Here is a 21,422-nt window from a genome sequence, read left to right as displayed (position 1 = left end):
TCAGCAGCTCTGTTCCCCGTACATTTTCTGTTCCCACTACATCCTTACAGGCTTAGTTGTGAAGTAACTAGTTACTTTCACTTGAGTAATTTTATTATGAAGTATTTCTACTCTTGCTTGAGTAAAATTTGGATTTTCTACCCACTGAAAGAAAAACAAACATTTTTTAACCAAAAAGTCACCAGACAGACACACCTGCAGTTTTTGTTAAAGTTTCATAAGTTTAACATTGAAAGAAAAAAAAAAGGAAAATGTTTCTTTCGCCTGATTTTGTTATTTTTTGTTACTTATATGAATTATTGTCATTTTTGTCCTTATAATACCAAAATTTCCACTTAATTTTATATTTTGGTCTTTCTGATTATGTAATTTTTAAATATTAAATGATTGATAATTTGATCAGTTACTCAGTACTTTTACCAAATCCTTTTTTACTCTTTTACTGCAAAAACTGAAATCTGAGTAAGATTAAATATCTTAAATTAAGGAGTTTTTTAGCTTGTTTTCTTTTTGACAAAATAATTTTTCTCACCAACATGTTTTTACGTTAGAATATTTTTCTTATTTTAAGTGTTTTTGTACTTAATTATCTCAGTAAGATATAAAAGCTTGATACTAAGAAAATATAACTTATGAGTAAATATATACTAGAAACTAGAATATATTTACAAAGCAAACTTCAAGTACTTGAGTAATTTCTTGAATAGCTACTTTTTACTTAACTAAAGACATGTTGAAGTAGTGCTACTGTTAACAATGTTTGGTATATATATATATATATATATATATATATATACATACAGTGTTTGCTGCATCTTCTTGATTTCCAAGTGGCTCCAGGAGCTCAGCAGATAGAAAATAACAATAGAGTAACAAAGATTGTGTAGAGACAAGAGGTCTCACTTTGTCATAAACTGTAAGATGTTTGTCTGGTGCTTTTCTGATTAAAACAAACTTGCTCTTCATTCTATGAAGTTTCTCACAGTGGGTAGAGTATCCAGGAATTTTACTCAAGAGTAGCAATACCTAATAAGAATATTACTCAAGTAAGAGTAAAAAGTACTTTTTTTTTTTAATTACTCAAGAAAATGTAGTCAGAATATCTTCAAACTACAGTATGTCTGCCTTCTGCAGTAAAAATAATAATAAAAATAAATAAATCCACATGTTTTGTGATTGTTTCCTGCTATCAAGGTGAACATTCACTTCCCCTTGCTTGTCGAAGCTCGATTCTGGTTCACACCTTGCAGAGCCGGACAAAACAATGTGAGTGAGTGCGTAAGCATGCACACATACTGTCAACTATCCAGCTGGTCCGGATCTTTGAAGTTGCTTAACAAGTCTTACAATCGCTCTTTGGCTTGTAGATCTGATTTTAAGATTTCTTTCACAAATCCTGCATACAGTAAAATACATAATTCATGAAAGATCATCTGTAATGTGCCCAGAACTTTGCATCTCATGATACATGGATCTTTCTGGTCTTAAAGGCAACGTAGAAGTTGTGTTTTATACAGGAAGTGGAGTTTGTTTTATTGTTTCCACGTCAACTTGTCTTACTTTGGCTTGAGTTTATCTAGAGGTTGGTAATCTCAATGTGTTTCACTAAACCAGGAATTTCCTAATATACTGCAGATTAAAGTTAGTTTACTGCAAAAACACAACATTTACTAGAATTGTCTGTTGCAGCCCTAGTACAAACATACAACATATAAAAAGTTAATAAAACTACATTTTCCCTTCATTTCTTTCATTTATATCGCTTACATTGCAAAAACACAAAATCTTGCCAAATTGTTTTCATCTAGTTTCTACTGCAAATGTCTAAATACAACAAACGAACTGACAAGTAACTTTTCAGCAAGATATTTGAGTTTGTTTTAAGCAAATAATTCCTTAATGTTGATGAATAAATACTAGCTCCACTGGCAGATTATGTAACTTAAAACAATATTGCAAAAAAATAAAGTCTTGCCAAGAACTTTTGGTGTATTTTTTTTAGAATATCTTACTACAGTTGAAATAAGACAAAATTAACTTACAAGTAACTTTTCTGCAAGATATAGGAGCTTGTTTTAAGTAACTATTTTTAATACTGATAAAAAAAAAAAGTGCCAGCTCCACTGGCAAATTATTTAAAGAAATAAGAGATTTTTCATGTTGTAAGTGAAACGATCTGCACATCGAACTAGTATTTTTTCATCAATAATAGAGAATTATTTACTTTAAACATGCCATTATATCTTGCTGAAACGTTACTTTTAAGTCAGTTTTGTCTTATTTCAAATGTACTAAAATATTTGCTCTAGAAACAAAACAAACTACTTGGTAATATATTTTCTGCTTTTGCAGTTACTTTCCAATAGAACTTCATGTGGATCTACTTTTAGTACATCATGAATAGATTTCATGGAAAGTGTAGTTCAAAGACAGTGGAAACACTTTAGTTGATTTCTTTAACAATGTTTTTGTGAACGTTCCTGTTGTCTTGTCAACACGCGTGAATCCTCCTGCAGGCCAAGCCCAGTGAGACTGACAGAAAGGGAGTGGCTCTCTACCTGGAGGACAAACCAGTTTCTGTCTGCCTGAGGTGTGTCCACCAACCAGCCCTACCCAGCCGACACTCTTCCCTACATCCACCACTCTGTCAGGTGCAGCTCACCTCACACCTTCTTCTCCTCTTCCTCCTCCGCGCGCCGAAGAAGAGAATGCCTGTGCAGTCCACTCTGTCCGGCAAGAACTCGGACTCCAACCAGGTGGTGAGCAGTCAGTGGGACGGGAAGTCGTTTGAGCAGCTCAGGCAGGAGTGTCTCCAGAAGGGGGTTCTGTTCGAGGACCCGGACTTCCCCGCAGCTGATGCCTCGCTCTTCTTCAGCCAGAGCGTTCCTGTCCAGATCGAATGGAAGAGGCCGAAGGTATGTAGGCTTGGAAACGTCAGAGCTGGTTGATGTTTGGGACGCCAAAAAAAGTCTAGGTGATGCTGGAATCTGTTGAAAGGAAATATATTTACTTATTATATCAGTACATGAAAGCTACAGAGCAAAAACACAAAAAGTTAATAAAGTAATATTGGTCTAGTTTCTAGCACAAATATATTAGTACACTTGAAATGAGAGAAAACTAATTTGCAAGATATAGGAGCTAATTCCTAAACATTGCTGAAAAAGTACTACTTATAAGTGAAGTAATCTGCCAATGGAACTAGTACTTTCTCCTGAAAAGTTACTTGTAAGTTACTTTTTGTCATATTTAAAGAGTTCTTACATATTTGCACTATAAACTAGATAAAAATACTTGGTATGATTTTGTGTTTTTGCAGTGTGAGCAAAGTGGAAGAAGGAAATGAAGGGAAAGTTTAATGCGATGAACTTTTTATGTGTTGTGTGTTTGCACTAGGCCTGCCACTAACAATTATTTTTAGATTAATCTAACAACTAATCGATTAATCGGATAAAAATAAATCGCCACATTCTACAGATTTTTCATTTAACCACATAAGCCTTCTTATGCAATATTAGCGAAACATACAAACATGAAAATAAATAATTCAATTTTTTTTAAAATAAGAAAGCAAACATTTTATTGCCTAAATTGCAATACCATATTAGTACTTTAGTGTATTTGATCCAGATGAAGCTAAAAGTATGCCAATTTTAGACAAATATGCTTTCATTTAAAATGCAGAGATATACATATTATTTCAATAATTGATTAATTGCGATTAATCATTACAGTCCTAGTTTGTACTCTCAGTAAACAAACCTGATCTGACTGAAACTTTTCGTAAATGGAGTAGATAATATCCACGTTTAAAGTATCTGTAGTAAAAATGTCAGTAGCTGGTTTGCAGGTTTGTGTCTTTATCTCTTTGTTTACCCATTAACCCATTTTTACTCCACCTTTATATCACATCTAGTGAAAAAAACAAACAAACAAACAAACAAACTCCCCCCTCTACTTTGTTACAATCGCTGTGCATTTTTCCTCAGGGCGTTTCTTTGGGGTAAATGCTTCAGCTGCCATCATGGTGTGTGTGTGTGTGTGTGTGTGTGCGTGTGCGTGTGTGTGTGCGTGTGTGTGTATTTTCTGTTAGTGACTGACTGGGATTTCAGACTGATTGATATGGTTGGAATGTGAACACGCCTATCAGGAATGCACCTGGTGTGGCCTTTAAAAATCAACCAACCTGTTTCCTTTCTTGTTTTTTTTTTCCTGTCACTTCTCCAGGAGATATGTCAAAACCCAAAGTTCATCGTCGGTGGTGCGGACAGGACCGATATTTGCCAAGGCCAGCTCGGTGGGTGGTTCTGTTATCTATCTCTGGCTACGTTCCCACAGCAGGCAAACGCGATTTGTATCCGGCGTTTTCACCGCAATCTTATCGTGTCACCCCTCCTAAAAAATCCGATTTGTGGCGCCGATTCGGATATCCAATTGTTTTCGAAGAGTCAGTGCGCCACAAAAGACCATCACTAGTACTTGTGGTTCTTTTCTATTAGCCTCCTTCCTGTTTTCATATTTTTTGATTTTACTGTCGGCTCTCATTGCTAAGAAATTTTAAAAATCAATCCCTAAACGGCTCCATCCACTATTACTTCCGTAAACAGAGCGCTGCTGTGTGACGTAAACGTTCTTCGTCTGCGCATGCGGATCGCCTTGGGGACGTAAACCGTTCACACGCAGGTCTCATTGCGGTTGGTAGTATGAACGAAAACATATCTGATTTCAGCGAAAATATGGATTTAGCATCGAGACGTACGGTGTGAATGTCGCTTGTTACTTCCGTAAACAATGCGCTGGGTGAGTGACGTCAACGTTCCTCTTCTGCCACGCGGTTCGCTTTAAGGCCATAAACGGTTCACACAGAAACCTTATTGGAGTTTAATTAGCAGTATGAACGACCACACAAAAACATCGGATTTCATCCAAAAATTGGAATTGTACGACTCCGAGGGCCATTGTAGATAAACAGGGAGGAGTAAATTTTTGCTAAAAACACAGAAATTTTCTAGAAAAAAAACAAAAATATTTCTGAACTCCAAAAGTAAAAAAATTGCTAGAAAAAACAAAAACCTTTTGATATTATCAATCTCATAAATTTTCTAAAAAGAAACTTTTTAAACTTGAACATTTGTAAATGTCAAAAATGTTTGACTATTGAAACTCAGAAATGTTCAAGCTTTTTTTCTAGAAAATTTCTGAAACTTTTCTGGCAAATTTTCAACCTTTCAGACTCGATATTTCCTAATTTTTCTCAAATTTCTGAGATTAATTTTTTCCTCTTTTTTTCCTGTCTTAAATGGCTTTAATACTCCATCATAGAGTTGACCCTTAAGACCTGCTGTGTGAACATTGTTTCACAGCCATATTTTGCATTTGCTCATCCTTGGTACATATTGTTTTGTTGCTGTAGGGGACTGTTGGCTCCTAGCAGCCATCGCCTCATTAACTATCAAGAAAGAAGCTCTGGCTCGAGTTGTTCCCCATGATCAAGACTTTGACCGTGGATACGCCGGCATCTTTCACTTCCAGGTACACAACTGTTTGACTCCTGAGAGGGGAGACGGATTTTTATCTGTGTTTCAAATGCCATGATACTTTTACAAAATTCAAATGTCAAACTAAACAAGCTTCAGGGGAAACAATGAATGAGAACAGTTTAATTTATGCATTAACTTTGAATTTATCCTCCTATAAGCCATTTAGCCAATACACAAATATGATGATCAATGTTCCACTTACTAGTAGTTAAAAGCAACTCTGAACAGGTGGGGTTTTAGTCTTGATTTCAAGGAACTCAATATTCTTCAGGTGATAAAAGGCTGACTTTGAAACTGTCTTTATGTGGGTCTCAATGTTCAAGTCAGAGTCCATCACTAGATTTGGGCCCTGAAGTTTCTCAATCAAATAAAGTAACCTGATATTTTCTGTAGATCCAAAACTTGAAAGGAATTTTTACAGCTCTATCTATAGAGCCACTATAGATAGAAGAAAAGGATTACATTTCCTAGTAAAATAGACATTTATTTTTCAGTTTCTTGTGGGCTCGGACCAATACCTGTATTTTCAGTAATAAAAACAGAATTTGGAGTCACTTTATTTCAAATCTTTTGCTATATTTAGCCAAGTTTAAGAAAAAATAAAAGTTGATTGGGGTGCAGCGAAGTTGGTTTTTCAGTAAAAATCTCTTGGTTTTACCTTTTGTTAAAACTTGGTGATAAAAACACAAATATTTTATGTTGAACTTTATATTTTTGTATAAGAAAATTATGTTGGTAACAACTTGACCCTGATTACAAATTGAAAGTATCCATCTGAATCTACGGGCCAAATTTGTATCATTTTTGAATTGTAGATGGGGGCTGCACAAAATCAGTCCAAGGACCACATGTGGCCCTCGGGCCTCACTTTTGACATCCCTGTTCTAACTGTAATAACAGGAGCTGCGCCCTGACTATCGTCACAGATAATAGCTTAAGTTTAGTTTTTGTCCAGCTGGAGAAAGCCTTGGCACCCCAACACATTTATTAGTTCTAAGCGTTTGTTCAGTGTTTCAATGGGTAGAGCCCAAAGGGAAAATAATTATTTTATACATAAGTATATTTACAGTGTTTCTACAATGAAGCGAGACCAGATTTAATTATTTTGTGATGTGTTCCGGTTTTATTAGTTCTGGCAACATAACAAATGGCTGGACGTGGTGGTGGACGACCGGCTGCCGACGGTGAGAAACCGGCTCATCATGCTTCACTCCGCCTCCAGCGACGAGTTCTGGAGCGCCTTGCTGGAGAAAGCCTACGCCAAGTAAACAGCGCCGAAAGCCGACGTCACTAGCTGCGTTTCCACTCGTCACAGAAATGCGCAAATTAAAAGAACAGAAATAAACTCGCGAATTCCGAAAATAAAACTGACGTTTTGTCGACAAGACGTTTTTTTCGTTGGGATGAAGCGGTTTTTCAGTCGTATGGAAACACTTTTGTTTCCCCGCGTCACGCGAGTCACGTGGTCAACTACTGGCGGAAACCCGCAAAGAAGACAACAGGAAGTAGTAGGAGAATTATGTTTTTGTTGTTGTTTCGGACAATGTGCGGCGAGCTCCACCAGAGTTGTCACAGCATTGCACTGTTCATCAAAAGTTGTGTTTAATTCACATCTCTTTCGTAAATTTACCGACTACAATCCCGCCTAAAAGCCTCATACGTTGACGCTAGAGCGCCTGAATAAGACGCCAACGTCTCTTCTGATTGGCTGATAGATTATGCTACCCATGTGCTAGCGCCACGGCTGAACTATGAATAAATCTCATGTCAATGTTTGCGTCAGTCGCTGTCATGACTTTTAAAACTTATTGCGTGAATAATCTTATTTACATGTGATTTTAATTTAATTTCCTATTTATCGGAAACACCGCGATTGCGAAATTGTGTTTTTCTTTTCGACATTAGCAGAATGGCGACAAAGATTTACGCACATTTGTAATGAAAACGCAGCTACTGACTGGAATAAAGCTGCAGCAGTAATGAGTTTCATTTCTTAATTCAGTTTTCTTTTTGGTTTATGTTAAGAGTTCACGGCAGCTACGAGTCCCTGAAAGGCGGCAGCACCATGGAGGCCATGGAGGACTTCACTGGTGGAGTTGGAGAGATGTATGAAACCAAGAGCGCTCCAGATGACCTGTTCACAATCATGAAGAAGGCCTTGGACAGAGGATCCATGATGGGATGCTCCATTGATGTAAGAATACATAATCAAAACACGGCTCTTATGTGTTTAATGAATGTCTTTTATGACGACGAAGCCCTTCAACTCAGCTTTCTGGCTCAAACCTGTCTGGATTCTTTGATTTGTATTTGTATTTTTTTGTCCAGATCACCAGCTCAGCAGAGTCTGAAGCCAGGACCAGCACAGGCCTTGTGAAAGGTCACGCATACTCCATTACCGGCCTGGAAGAGGTAAGACTACTCACCAGATTATATTCTAAATTGTTTTTTAGTACTAATGTACATGATTATCAAACTAGACATCCAATTGAAGATATTCATACTGCCAAAGGTTTATACAAATTCTTTGAGTATGTCGACATTAATGCTTACCAAAAAATACATATTAGATACATCAGAAGAATGAATTTCAAAAGGCATTTACAAGAATAACAACTAAACTGAATGATTCTTCTTCTTGTGTCATATTATGTTTTTCTATATATGTGTTCCTTGACATATTGAAGTCTATCTTCTGCTAAATTATTGAATAAATACACATCTGAGCTAAAAAACAAAGATATTTATTGTTTTTAATCTATTATTTAGGTTATTCAGCCATCAGATTGATGCAAATCGCTATTATACCCCTTCAGCTTTCCATTATTTCAAGAACCACTGATCATTCATGTAACTTCTTAGAAAATAAGCTTTTTAAGAAATGATTATTGACACTGACATTAGCGTTTGGGACGTCTGTCCTGCGGCTACATGCTTAGCTTTGAGATGCTATTTTAGGCTTGAGTAGCTTAACTGACTCCTGTTAGCACAACTTGAACACAGCAATAGTATTTTCTAGCATCCCATCAGTTTTGTAAGCAGAACTTAACACCCAGTGGGTCAAGAGAAGCAGCGTTGTCGCCCATCCCTGTTTGAGGTGTGCAACAGATTTACAGGCGTACCAGAAACACACAACTATAAAGGTTCCAGTGCTATTAATGTTTTTAAAATGTTAATGTAATTAATTAATCAAAATTGACGTATAAAATAACGTAACAGTACTTTTCACCTCCACCTGCCTTGTTGACATCAGTTCACAAAACGTTTGGACTTTAATCAACTTCAGTTCATGTTGTAAAGAAACTCTGATTGTTTTTATGTTCCAGTGATGCCAGTTACTAATAAAATACATTAAACAGCTTTAAATTTATAACAATCTTCATTCTGTCATTATCTGAACCGAACTTTTCAAAGAGAAATCTACCTTTAAATTGTCATACTGCTGGTTAGACTATGTAAAGCTAAGCCGGGGGAAATCATAACTAAAATCTTATTTTGCTTTTCAGGTGCATTTCCGAGGCCAGACAGTGAAGTTGATTCGAATCAGAAACCCCTGGGGTCAAGTCGAGTGGAACGGCCGCTGGAGTGACAAGTAAGAGGAAAAGACTGACCTGTTCTGACTTTCAGAATAAAAGACTAACATTCTTATGACATGTAAAGCAGTTTAGAAAAATGTTCCACAGTTTTAACCTTTTATTCACACAAATTTTCCTCATCTTTCCATAAATCACATGAATCAGCAGAATCAATCGTATTGTACAGTTAAGACTTAAAAGCTGAATTACATTTCTGCATATTAAAATGTTCCGGTTCCTGTCTGAACTTTCCGGTTCCTGTCTGAACGTTCCGGTTCCTCTCTGAAAGTTGCGGTTCCTCTCTGAATGTTCCGGTTCCTCTCTGAAAGTTCCAGTTCCGGTTCCTCTCTGAATGTTCCGGTTCCTGTCTGAACGTTCCGGTTCCTCTCTGAATGTTCCTGTTCCGGTTCCTCTCTGAATGTTCCGGTTCCTGTCTGAATGTTCCGGTACTTCTCTGAATGTTCCGGTTCCTCTCTGAATGTTCCGGTTCCTGTCTGAACGTTCCGGTTCCTCTCTGAAAGTTGCGGTTCCTCTCTGAATGTTCCGGTTCCTCTCTGAAAGTTCCAGTTCCGGTTCCTCTCTGAATGTTCCGGTTCCTGTCTGAACGTTCCGGTTCCTCTCTGAATGTTCCTGTTCCGGTTCCTCTCTGAATGTTCCGGTTCCTGTCTGAATGTTCCGGTACTTCTCTGAATGTTCCGGTTCCTCTCTGAATGTTCCGATTCCGGTTCCTCTCTGAATGTTCCAGTTCCTCTCTGAATGTTCCGGTTCCTCTCTGAATGTTCCGATTCCTGTCTGAATGTTCCGATTCCTGTCTGAATGTTCCGATTCCTGTCTGAATGTTCCGGTTCCTGTCTGAAAGTTCCGGTTCCGGTTCCTCTCTGAACGTTCCGGTTCTTCTCTGAAAGTTCCGGTTCCTGTCTGAAAGTTCCGGTTCCTCTCTGAATGTTCCAGTTCCTGTCTGAATGTTCCGGTTCCTGTCTGAAAGTTCCGGTTCCTGTCTGAACGTTCCGGTTCCTCTCTGAAAGTTCCAGTTCCTGTCTGAATGTTCCGGTTCCTGTCAGAATGTTCAGGTTTCTGTCTGTTTCAGTTCCAGAGAGTGGGATTATGTCGACAAAGCAGAAAAGACACGAATCCTGCAGAATTCAACCGATGACGGTGAATTTTGGTGAGACCTCAGCCTTAATTTTTTATTTTATCCGATGACAATTAAAGGATCAATAATAAAAAAACAAACAAAACAAGAATACATATATATTTACATACAACACATACACTAAAAACTGTTTTGCAACATAATCATTTTAGCTGCTGTTCTTGTTTGAAAAGGAGAAAAACGTTTACACTTTTTTAACTGCTGTTCTCCAATGTAGCTTAAATCAAAATACATGTCACAGTTTATATTATATCAGCATCTTATGTAAAAACACAATTTTAAACTATATATGTGTATTTTTTTTAATATGTTTATCTGAATCATTTGCATAATAAGAATATCCCGTATTATTTTACTGTTTGTCTTTCATCTTCCATTTAACTGTTAAAAAATATAATTTTATACCATTTTTTGAATGTATTTATACTTGTGCATTGCTTCATGTCTAGCCAGACTCACTCCCTCACTCCACAGCTCAATACACACATGCTTTTATTGTCTTTTTTTATTTTTTTTAATTCATATGTCCCCCTAAATCATACCCTTGTATTCATGTCAAACATCAACCAAAATAATACAATCTTAATTAATAAGAAATTAAAATAACAAAAGCGCGGACCCGTCTGAGAAGTTACGGTTGTATTTTATAAACTCCTCCACATGCAGAAGCCACAGAGAAATGGTTTTATTTGTGTGGCTTTAACTCCAGGATGGAGTTTGAGGACTTCAAGAGGAACTATGACAAGGTGGAGATCTGCAACATGAGCCCCGACGCCCTGGATGACGACACCAAACGCCACTGGGAGGTCAACGTTTTCGAGGGGAACTGGATCCGTGGCTCCACCGCCGGGGGCTGCAGGAACTACATTGGTGAGACTTTTTTTCATCTGGTGCAGAACTCTGCGACCGTTACAGCCCAAAGAGACATTTTTACCCTCAGTTCAGCTAAATTGACTCATTTAGAGCCACTAATTTCACATGAAGGTTTGAGAAAAGACAACTTGTAATTTTTGCTGAATAGCTACTCTGAGAAATTTGTCATTTTTAAACAACCACCATTTTATTTCAAATTTTTAGGTATCAAAATTAACAAGATCATAATTACTTTACAAAAAGACGACAAATAAATTTTCTTACATTGAATTTGGATATTTGTGAAAAATGTTTTAAAAAGATAAAGTTCATAGTTTCCAAGTCATGACAAGAAAAGTACATAAAACTGGAACTTTTTGCGACATTTTATGTTGAAAATTAAATGCAAATATTACTATAAAAAAACAAAAACTACTAAAACATGTATTTGTAATTATATTGAGAATTAAAAACATTATCCAGTGTTATTTGGAGTCATTGTGTAAGATCTACTGCAGACAGCAGAACCCTGCACTGCAAAAAACATAAAATCTTACAAAGTATTTCTGACTAGTTTCTAGTGCAAATATCTAAGCACACTTGAAATAAGACAAAACTAATTTCTAAGTAACTTTTTAGCCACATATAGGAGCTTCTTTAGAGTCAATAATTCCTTAATGTTGATGAAAAAGTGCAAGTTCCACTGGCAGGTTATTTCACTTATAACATGGAATAAATGTTATAATATTAGAATAAATGATGTAAGTGAAATAATCTGCCATTGGAGCTGGTATATTTTCATCAATATTAGGGAACTATTGATGTTAAACAAGCTCCTATATCTTGTTAGTTAGTAGAAGTTAAAGTTTTGTGTTTTTGCAGTTTGATCTAATGCAATGTAACATTGTTTTATTCTGAGGTTTTTCTCCAGAACTGTCTCTTTTGTCCTTAAGTGACGCTTTTATCCGTTTCCATAATGAACCGTTTCCATCAACTCTTTGTTGTGCAGACACGTTTTGGACCAACCCTCAGTTCAAGCTGCAGCTGGAGGATGCTGATGATGACGATGACGTCTGCAGCGTGGTGATTGCTCTCATGCAGAAGAACAGACGGAAGCTCAGGAAGGAAGGCCTGGACCTGGAAACCATCGGCTTTGCAGTCTATGAGGTCAGGAAGTGAACATTTTTTAAAAAATTACAATATTACATTAGACCAATAAAAATTTATATTTAAAAACAGAAATGTGGGTTTAGGCCAGCAGCAGCTTATTTGGATTTAAAGTGACAAGATGCCTTGAAGAAGCTCATTTTGAAAGGCAGAACTCATTATCTACAGGTGATTTTATACAGAATTTGTAATGAACATGTTTTGCAAAGCTCATAAACTTATGCTAACCTGTTCAAGGAAGCATAGTTAAGCTTCGGTTAGCGGCAGAGGTCGCGCTAGACTTTTTTGTTCTCCGTCATTTTGACCGACAGCTTTTTAAAACATCGGTCATGTACTATTTTTACCTGTCAAATTATAATCACATTAACATTAGGCTATTTAGCTGCATTTTTATGCGGTTTAGTTAATATTCACCTAGTTGAACCGTGACTCCAGATCCCACCACACATAAAGCAAAACTTTTTCTCTGTGACACAAACCACTGACTGTGGCCACAATAACTTATAATAAATTAAATTAAACGACTTCCCTTAAATTGCCAGCACTTCATCTGCTGGGGTTTGAACGCACAGCCTCACAAATTCCTCCTGGTCGCATCTGCAGAGAAGTATGTGCCAATTCATTGGCCAGTTGGACCCGTCAGATCCAAACCGATCAATAGAACTGTTTTTTACCCTGTGCTGTCCGGACGTAAAGCTTTCACGAGGATTTTTTATGTGTTTCGCTTTTCCGAAACGGACAGATGTTACGTCTGCCGCGCTCCTTCTGGGTGCAGAAGGGCGGAGCCGCGTCCGCATTAGTTGTGCAGCGGACAGCGTGTGTTACGGTCTAATTAACTTCTGCACCTTTATTTATTTCCTCAAGATAAACTTCCGGCTCCTCTGTTTAGACTATAAATGGATTAGCTCAACATTGCGTTGTCTTTAGCTTTCTGTGGTCTGCATGTAATGGAGACTGGAATTAAACGCGCCATTTCTACCAAAGGCTTGGAATGCGCTTCCTAACCAGACGCTCCAAAGCGTCCGGTCCGTAACTCTTCAACATGCTGTTAGCTCCCGGTCAGAAAGACGCATTTAGTTCAGTGTCCATGAGGTGATATTCAGAAAGGATGTTTTTATTAGTCGATTTTAGTTGCCTCTACGATTAAACCTTTGCCTAAAGTCTATAATGTCTGCCCATGTGCACCAATCAGGGGTGTTAATTAAAATGTGTCAAATAAAAAAACGTTAAAAATTTCCTGTCGTTTAAAAGAATAACCGGTCAAATACGGAAAATATTCCGTTAACGCGACCTCTGGTTAGCGGTTTTCCTTCCTTCAGAAGAGAATAAACTGGCCGTATGACTTCCTCTCGTTTCCAGGCAAAAAGAGGATTCCCTCAGACTCAGACCTCATGTCCTCCTCTGTCCTCCTCTGTCCTCCTCAGGCTCCGGACGAAGAGGACCAGGTGGGGAAGGACTTCTTCCGCTACCACCCGTCCAAGGCGCGCAGCAGGACGTACATCAACATGCGGGAAGTGTCGGAGCGCTTCACTCTGCCGCCAGGGAAATACCTGCTGGTCCCCACCACCTTCCAGCCGCACCAAGAGGCCGACTTCATCATCCGCATCTTCTCTGAGAAAAAGGCCGAAGCCATGTGAGTCCAGCGTCAATCCAACTGTCAAACTCGTAAGAAAACCAAATGTTTTACGATTTACAACTGTAACAAAAAGCTGCTTGTTCAACAGAGAGATGGGGACCAATGTGGACGCAGATTTACCAGAGGTAAATAAATCACTGATAATCAGAGCTGGGTAGGAACTTCGGTTTTGTACTTTTACTTTTATTTGCAGTATCGTTATTCTTAACTGAGTAAAATTTCTGGATACTCTTTTTTTTTTGGAGCAAATTATTGTAGAAATTCAAATTTCAAATGACTTGTCTAAAGTGAGGCACAACAAGACAAATCAAGAAATAAAATAAAAACAAACAAAGACAATAAAAGGAGCATATTAACCCAACATTAAAATACAACATTTGTTAAATACTTAAAATCTGTAAGTAAAAATTCCTGTTTAGTTTTAAAACTCTGTTGTGAGTAACTTCACTGAATGAAGGACAAACATGTTTTAACCCCAAAGTCACTTGATATCAATAATACAGCTTCTATTAAAGTTTTAAATTGAAAGAAAATGATTTGTTTCTTTTGCAAATATCTTATTTATATCAATAATTTTCATTTTGCTCTATAAAGTACCAACATTTCCTCATAATAATGTAATTTTTAAATATTAAATGATATTTTGATGAGTTACTTGAATCACCTTTTTACCAAAGACGTTTTCTTTTCTTGTCTCTTGAACGGCTTCTTTATTGAGCAGAAGTACATAGAAGTAGTGCTACTCTTATTACTCTACCCACCTCTGCTCATAATAAACCATATTTTGAGTTAACAAATTGACTCTGCTGAGGTTTTCTGTCGTCCTGCAGCCACCGATGCCCAGCGCTCCAGAGGAGGAGACGGAGGAAGAGAAAGGCCTGAGGAGGCTGTTTGACCAGCTGGCCGGTTCGGTAAGAAACGCTCTTCAAGACTCCCAGAGTTTAAATTAACGGCAAACGAGTAACTTTTATTTTTCCTCGATGTAACAACAGGATAAAGCAATCTGTGTGATGGAGCTTCAGGAGATGCTGAACGGTGTTCTCAGCAGACGTAAGTAGAAAAGCAAACCAACGTGGTTTAAATCTGGGCTTTTTTAAAATCAGAATGTGTGTAAAAGATGAGAAAATGTAGAGCAAAAGAACTGTACACTACAAAAACACAAAATGTTACCAAGGATTATTGTTCGAATATCTCAGTAAACTTGAAATAAGACAAAACTAACTTACAAGTAAGTTTTCAACAAGATATAGGAGCTTGTTTTAAGTAAATAATTCTTTAATATTTTTTAAAATGACTAATTCCACTGGCAGATTATTTCACTTTTTACATGGGATATGCATCTTAGCCAATAATAATTAGCCAGTAGAACTAGAACCTTTTCATCAATGTGAGGAAATAAATGTAAAATAATTTTCTTAAAACAAGCTCCTACATCTTGCTGAAAAGTTACTTGTATTGTCTTATTTCAAGTCTACAGAGATATTTGCAATAAAAATTAGATTAAAAAAATATTTAAGGTTTTGGTTTTTTGCAGTGTAGTAGTTTTTTTTTTTAAAAATTAAGAAATTATTTATTTAAAACAAGCTCCTGTATCTTGTTGAAAAGTTATTTGTAAGTTAGTTTTCTCTCTTTTCAAGTGTACTAATGTATTTGCATTAAAAACTAGATGGAAAATAATTGGTAAGATGTTGTGTTTTTGCAGTGTAAAAAAACATAAATCCCTGCAAAATTACAAATTTGTACTTTTTTTGTGTATTTTCTGGTGCAAATATCTTATTTTTATCTTTTGTTTTTCAAGCAAACTAACTTAGAGGTACATTTCCAGTGAGAAATAGGAGCTTGTTTTAAATAAATAATTCCTTAATTTTTTTGAAAATGTACTAATTTTACTGGCAGATTATTTCACATATAACTATAGAGTTTTAATCAATAATAAGGAATTATTTACTTAAAACAAGCTCTTGTATCTTGCTGAAAAGTTACTTGTGATGTAGTTTTGTCTAATTTCAAGTGCATTAAGGTATTTGCACTAAAACTATACAAAAATACTTGGATTTTGTAGTTTTTACAGTGTATCTGGGATGGTGAGAAAGTGAAGTCAAGACTTTAAGAGAAGATTAAAATGAAGACAATTAAAATCCAAAGGACTTAAGTAGGTTGATGCATTTAAGTCCACAATAAATTCAGTTTTAGTTCATGTTCATTTCCTTAAGATGATAGCAGAGATTTGGTCAGAAAATAAGCTGATATTTCTGTTACAAATGCAGTTATTTTACCAAATTTCATAGAAAACATTTCAGATGTAAAATAACTTTCTCTCTTCCTGAGGAAAAACAACAAATGGATAAATTAGTCACTTCTTGGTGCTATTAAATAATAAAAAATAGAAACAGGGAAACAAAATATGCTCAATTAGGAAAAGAAAAGTCTAAATAGCATAAAGAAAACACAAAGTCCCAAATTCTTCTGTATTTTAAAAAGTGTGGAGTTGATTTAGCCTTTTTTTTCTCAGGAATCTGTTGCTTGAACATGAAACAGACATTTTTGGATAATTAATCATTATTATTGTTTTGTCTCCAGGAAAAGAGATTAAGTTTGATGGCCTGAGTCTCAGCACCTGCCACAGCATCATCAACCTGATGGACGTATCCTTCCACATCACGACTGTTTACGTTTATCTGCAGGTTTAAAACGGCTCCTGTTCTCCTTAAAGGAGGAAATGCTTTAAAACGTGTCCCCCAGGATGTTTGGTCTTAACTAAAACAGGACATCTCAAAGTGTGGTGAACGACTTTAACTTCTAACTTTTCACCAATGTAGTAAATCAATCAACAGAAGCAGGAACATCGCCCCCAAATGGCAACAGAAAGCTATTGCAGCTAAAGAAAGATTTAGCATTAGCTTTCAGCTTTACACATTAAATTTCCTGCTAATGGAAGTTATGATAAGAAATTTGTGATAAATAGACACATCTGAAGGACGTTTTGAAGGTTTTCAGCAGCTGATTCTGGTGTGGTCTACTTTATTGGAGAATATTAATTAGGCCCTAGTGGATTTAAAAATACATTTTTGTTTGAGATGGCTTGGTTCTGTTCATCCTGAGAAGAACTGATCTGGGTTTCAGTTCAAAAGAGCTTGAAATATCCCTTTAATGGTTGTTTATAATGGAAATAATGTCTGGAGTTCCTATAAGATTTTGTACTTTTGTAACAGATTATGAGAAATAGGTTGGTGGTAATGGATAACATGATGATCAAGATGTTGGAAAAGATTTTTCCTAACATAGTGAAACAGGTGGACAACACAGGAAAGATGGAGTTCCAGGAGTTTAAGGTGTTTTGGGACAAGATGAAGAAATGGATCGTATGTAGTGATTTACGTGGTGAAATAGTTTATTTGGTGAAGGGTGGAGTAAATTTAGCTGCTGTTGTTGTGAAGTTATTTAAGACCAGGTTGTTGTTGCAGATGCTCTTCCTGTCGTTTGACACGGACCGGTCAGGAAAAATGTCTTCCTATGAGCTTCGCACGGCTCTTACAGCCGCCGGTGAGTAAACTGACCAGCTTTATATATGTTACAAAAATATATTTTAACTTTAAAAAGAAGGACTTTCTAAAAGCAATATCCTCCTCAGTGAAGATGTTGCACTGGTGAGTTTGAGAGACTTTTCATTAATTAATTCATTCATTTAGCAAACTATAGAATTTTATCACATTTCCTTACTTTAGATATAAGAGTTTATTTTGACATTGTACTTGTTAGAGGTTTCACTGGTGGAGTGGGTGTTGTGGGGGGAAGTATACCCAAGTGTAGAGGGAGTGTAGAGACGTTGCAGAGACGTTGCATGTTATTGTTTACATCTGTAAATTTTGCACTTGAGGGCAAAAAGATTATTCTCTCACATGCCGTTAACGGCGGCGCTGCTGCGGTAAAACGGCTCCGTTGACTAAATGAAACCTGGAGATGTAGGTATGATTCATTCAGCGCTGTGCGCCGCAGCAAAGGGGGAAATAACACATAAAAACAGTCGAGGAACAACTTTAAACTCGTATTCTTCTTTCTTGCTCTGTGTCGGCTACGCTACTCATAAACACGTTGCCGTAGCAACTGACTGACAACAGCTCCACGATATGCGTCAGGATTCAATACCAAAAAACACTCAAACATTTCCCACACTGGAAATATTATAAAGTGATTTTTGTTGAATGCTACATTGATGTAGAATCATGAATTTACCTTGAGTTACAAGGAAACTACAAGTGGAGCCCTGCTGTGTTCTGCATTCCCTCCCCCGGTTTGAGTCTGGCCTCTGATAGCTTGTAAGATGGATTAAGAAGTGATAACGACATCCTGCCCCAGCTTGTCACAGTAGGAACCAAAATGTAGACTAAAAGAGGAGATTAACCAAATGGTTGTCAGTTTTATAACTTTGTCCCGGGACAGAAACCGAGGTTAGAGATCGAAGCTGTTTGCTTCAAAGCCGCCATCTTTCCTCTGTAGCTTCAGTAAAACATTTTACTGGCCTTAAAACAAAAGGCGGACCCTGCTCTCAGCAGGATGGGGGTTGGGCCACAGAGCACAGCAAGGGTCATTTGGCGAAACTTCAGATCTCACTGGAATTGCCTTTGGGTAACTCTGTATGCATGTTTGATGCTGGAGTGCATCTCCAAGATATGTCTTGTATTTTTAATAAACTGGTTGATTTTTAACTCACTGACTTTTCTGGAATCTCCTGCATCAGCGAACCTCAACCAGAGACATGAAAGTTTCAAACAACACAAAGAACAGAACATTCAGTCCATTACAGTGTCATGTTTTAGGCTTGATGTTTGTTTTGCGATTATTAATAAGTGATCGCTGTGGTAGATTAGCTACCGCTGCTATTGGCTAATCCAACACTGGTGGTTGGTTAGCTTATTTAAACACCTGCAACTGATGACCTGTCACAGTTGGTGTGTAGGCCACCTTTTTATTTAGTCACTGAAACAAAACAGACCAGATTCCACAGCACATCTAAATGTTAAGTTGTCAAAGTCAAGCTAGCATAACTAACCTCCCTCTCATCACTATTTTTGTTTTGTTAATTGAAACTTTTTTCTAGTTGTCTAGTTGTTGTAGTGTTGACAAATAGCAAAGCACTGCATCTCTTTTTCTTTTATATATTATGCGTACATTTAAGATTTAGCGCGTTATGTTGACAACTTGACAGCTAAAACCAATGCTAACCAGCTTTCCCTCTGGCAGGAAGATGGGGAGAACAAAGTGAGGCATAGAACAAGGGCCTGGTTTTTACAAAGTTGTCTTTCTGTCAAAGAGTCACTGAGGTTTAGAAAACAATATGATATTACTGGTTAGATGGATTCCGGTAGGTTTTTATTTGTTTAGGATACATCTTTAGGAACAATATTTTTATATTGACTTTCATGAAGAGACTTTTCTACGACCCTTCCAGCTAAAATCTGAAAGTTATGAAAATGTGAGATTTATTGTTGCAGTGGATCCTGTTATATGAAACCAATATGAAGTGATGGGTTATGTCTAACCTCTGCTTGGTTTCATGCAGGTATGAACCTGAACAACCAGCTGCTGCAGCTGATTGGCTTGAGGTTCGCAGACGATAACTATGAGATCGACTTTGACGACTACCTCACCTGCATCGTCCGCCTGGAGAACATGTTCAGTACGTTAAAACACACAAAAATTAACTTATTCATTAGAGACAGCAGTAAAAATGATTTTGTAATATTTGTCCCTGCTGAATGTTTTTGATTTGCCACGATTCAGACCAGAGTTATAATAAGTTTGTGGGGTTTTTTGTACTTTTTGTTTGTCTAATTCAGTTTTTAGAGTGTGTTTTATTAGTTATTATTGCTTAGTTTTAGTTTAGAATTTATTACTTATAGTAGTAGTTTTTCTATTTCATTTAATTAATTTATAGATGAAGAATTAAAATCAAAGTATTGCATTGTGATTATGAATACATTAATTGGGTAATGAACATTTAACAGAAGATACAATTTTCAAATAATTAATTTAATTATTGTTGACTCCGGTATTTTTGGCCAACTTTTTCTGTCGCCATTTTGTTTGCTGCTGTAAGTGACACCAGGAGGAAACTGCTTGAGTGGGAGGAAAATATCTGTTTCATAAAGATAAGAAATATATTCATAAATAAAAAAAAAACACAGGCTGTTATAATTTTATAAATACACGATATAATTCCAGCTAATTATAACAAGATGGTTATTAATTTTTCCATTAATCACCATTTTTGTTTACTTCAGTTACTGAAAATGTTTCAGTTTTTGTTGTTTTGTTTTTGTAATTAACTATAATAACGTTAATTCAGACTGAATTTTGTTTCTTATTTAGGAGTTTTCCAGGCTCTGGATGAACACAAAAGGGGAAGAGTAAGAATGAACATGATGCAGGTAAAAACCCTCGCATAACTCCACCTGAAACCAAATTTAAATTTCATTTAACGACAAATCAAGTTGATTTACCTGCATTTTTTCCTCCATTTCCAGTTCCTTTTGTTGTCGATGAATGTCTGAGAAAGAGGTGGACGCAAACTGGAGGAGGAGCAGAAAGCAGTGATGAATGCCTCCATGTTACTTTTTCGTACTTTAAAATCTTTATCTGTCCAGTTTACAAGCCGCTGATTTAATGAGTATTGTGAAACGCTTCCTGCACCAAAGTATTCAGTTGGTTAAGCTTTGAATTTTGCTGCCTTTTCTTCACTCAACAGCTGAATGCAAACAAAATGTTAATAAAAAGATCTAAATGTTATAAATATGTCTGTTTGTTTTGTTTTGCATTTTCATTTACATCATAAGTGGAATCAGTTTAATCAAACTGGTAAGAGACAAAATTTAGATTATTATTAAAATACCAGACAATTTAGCTCTCGGTCTGACTCTGATGTGTGAGGTGGCCCTGCGAGGATTAGGACGCCCCAAAATACAGATGAATAAAATTATGAGTTTAATCTTAGAATTGTGAATTTTTTTTTCATCAGAATTCATGTTTTTTCTCAAAATTTTGATTTTAACTTGAGAATTGTAACTTTTTTCTCAGAATCCTGACTTTTCTCCTAATTTTCATCTTTTGCCCTGTGAAAAAACTTATCTAGAAAGTTTTTCAGATTAATCCCAAAATTTGAGTTTTTTCTTGCAAATCTTTCCCCCCCTCAAAATTCAGATTTTTTCCCCAAAATTTTTACTTAAATCTCAGAACTCGTACGTTCTTTTTCAAAATCCAGATTTTAACCTCAGAATTCTGACTTTTCTCTAAATTCTAACTTTTTCCCCCCCAGAATTCTGAAATTTTCCTCAAAATTCTGACTTTATCTGAGAACATTATTATTTTTTTTTCTAGAAAATTTCTCAGATTAATCTAAAAATTTCGGAGTTTTTTTTTCTAAAAACAGCGTTGACTTTTGCAAACTCAGAAATGTCCTTTTATTTTCTTCTTTCGAAAATTTATTAGATCAATTTCAAAAT

At 36.4% G+C, this 21,422-nt stretch overlaps 1 protein-coding gene across 1 annotated transcript; it reads left to right on the top strand.

The window, feature by feature from the left end:
* The first annotated feature begins 1,468 nt into the window (after positions 1-1,468).
* Positions 1,469-20,713, top strand: capn9 (calpain 9). Its single transcript, XM_023334145.1, has 21 exons — positions 1,469-1,495; positions 2,517-2,915; positions 4,228-4,297; positions 5,414-5,532; positions 6,671-6,804; positions 7,566-7,734; positions 7,869-7,952; positions 9,047-9,132; positions 10,203-10,280; positions 10,978-11,138; positions 12,130-12,287; positions 13,712-13,920; positions 14,012-14,048; positions 14,754-14,834; positions 14,916-14,973; positions 16,504-16,568; positions 17,217-17,285; positions 17,388-17,466; positions 19,484-19,600; positions 20,293-20,351; positions 20,448-20,713. Exons 1-21 carry the CDS (start codon positions 1,469-1,471, stop codon positions 20,472-20,474), a joined length of 2,286 nt encoding a protein of 761 aa, XP_023189913.1. The 3' UTR covers positions 20,475-20,713.
* The last annotated feature ends 709 nt before the right edge of the window (positions 20,714-21,422 follow it).

The sequence above is a fragment of the Xiphophorus maculatus genome, chromosome 5 (assembly GCF_002775205.1).
Source record: "Xiphophorus maculatus strain JP 163 A chromosome 5, X_maculatus-5.0-male, whole genome shotgun sequence".
Taxonomy (NCBI): Eukaryota; Metazoa; Chordata; class Actinopteri; order Cyprinodontiformes; family Poeciliidae; genus Xiphophorus; species Xiphophorus maculatus.
The sequence above is the reverse complement of the archived record's forward strand: the minus strand, read 5'-3'. Positions and strand labels throughout refer to the sequence as shown.

Coding starts and splice junctions, on each gene's coding strand:
- capn9 (XM_023334145.1), top strand. CDS start 1,469: ATGGATCTTTCTGGTCTTAAAGGCAAC. Junction 7,735..7,868: donor TGATGGGATGCTCCATTGAT/GTAAGAATACAT, acceptor TTTTTTGTCCAG/ATCACCAGCTCAGCAGAGTC. Junction 20,352..20,447: donor TAAGAATGAACATGATGCAG/GTAAAAACCCTC, acceptor CTCCATTTCCAG/TTCCTTTTGTTGTCGATGAA.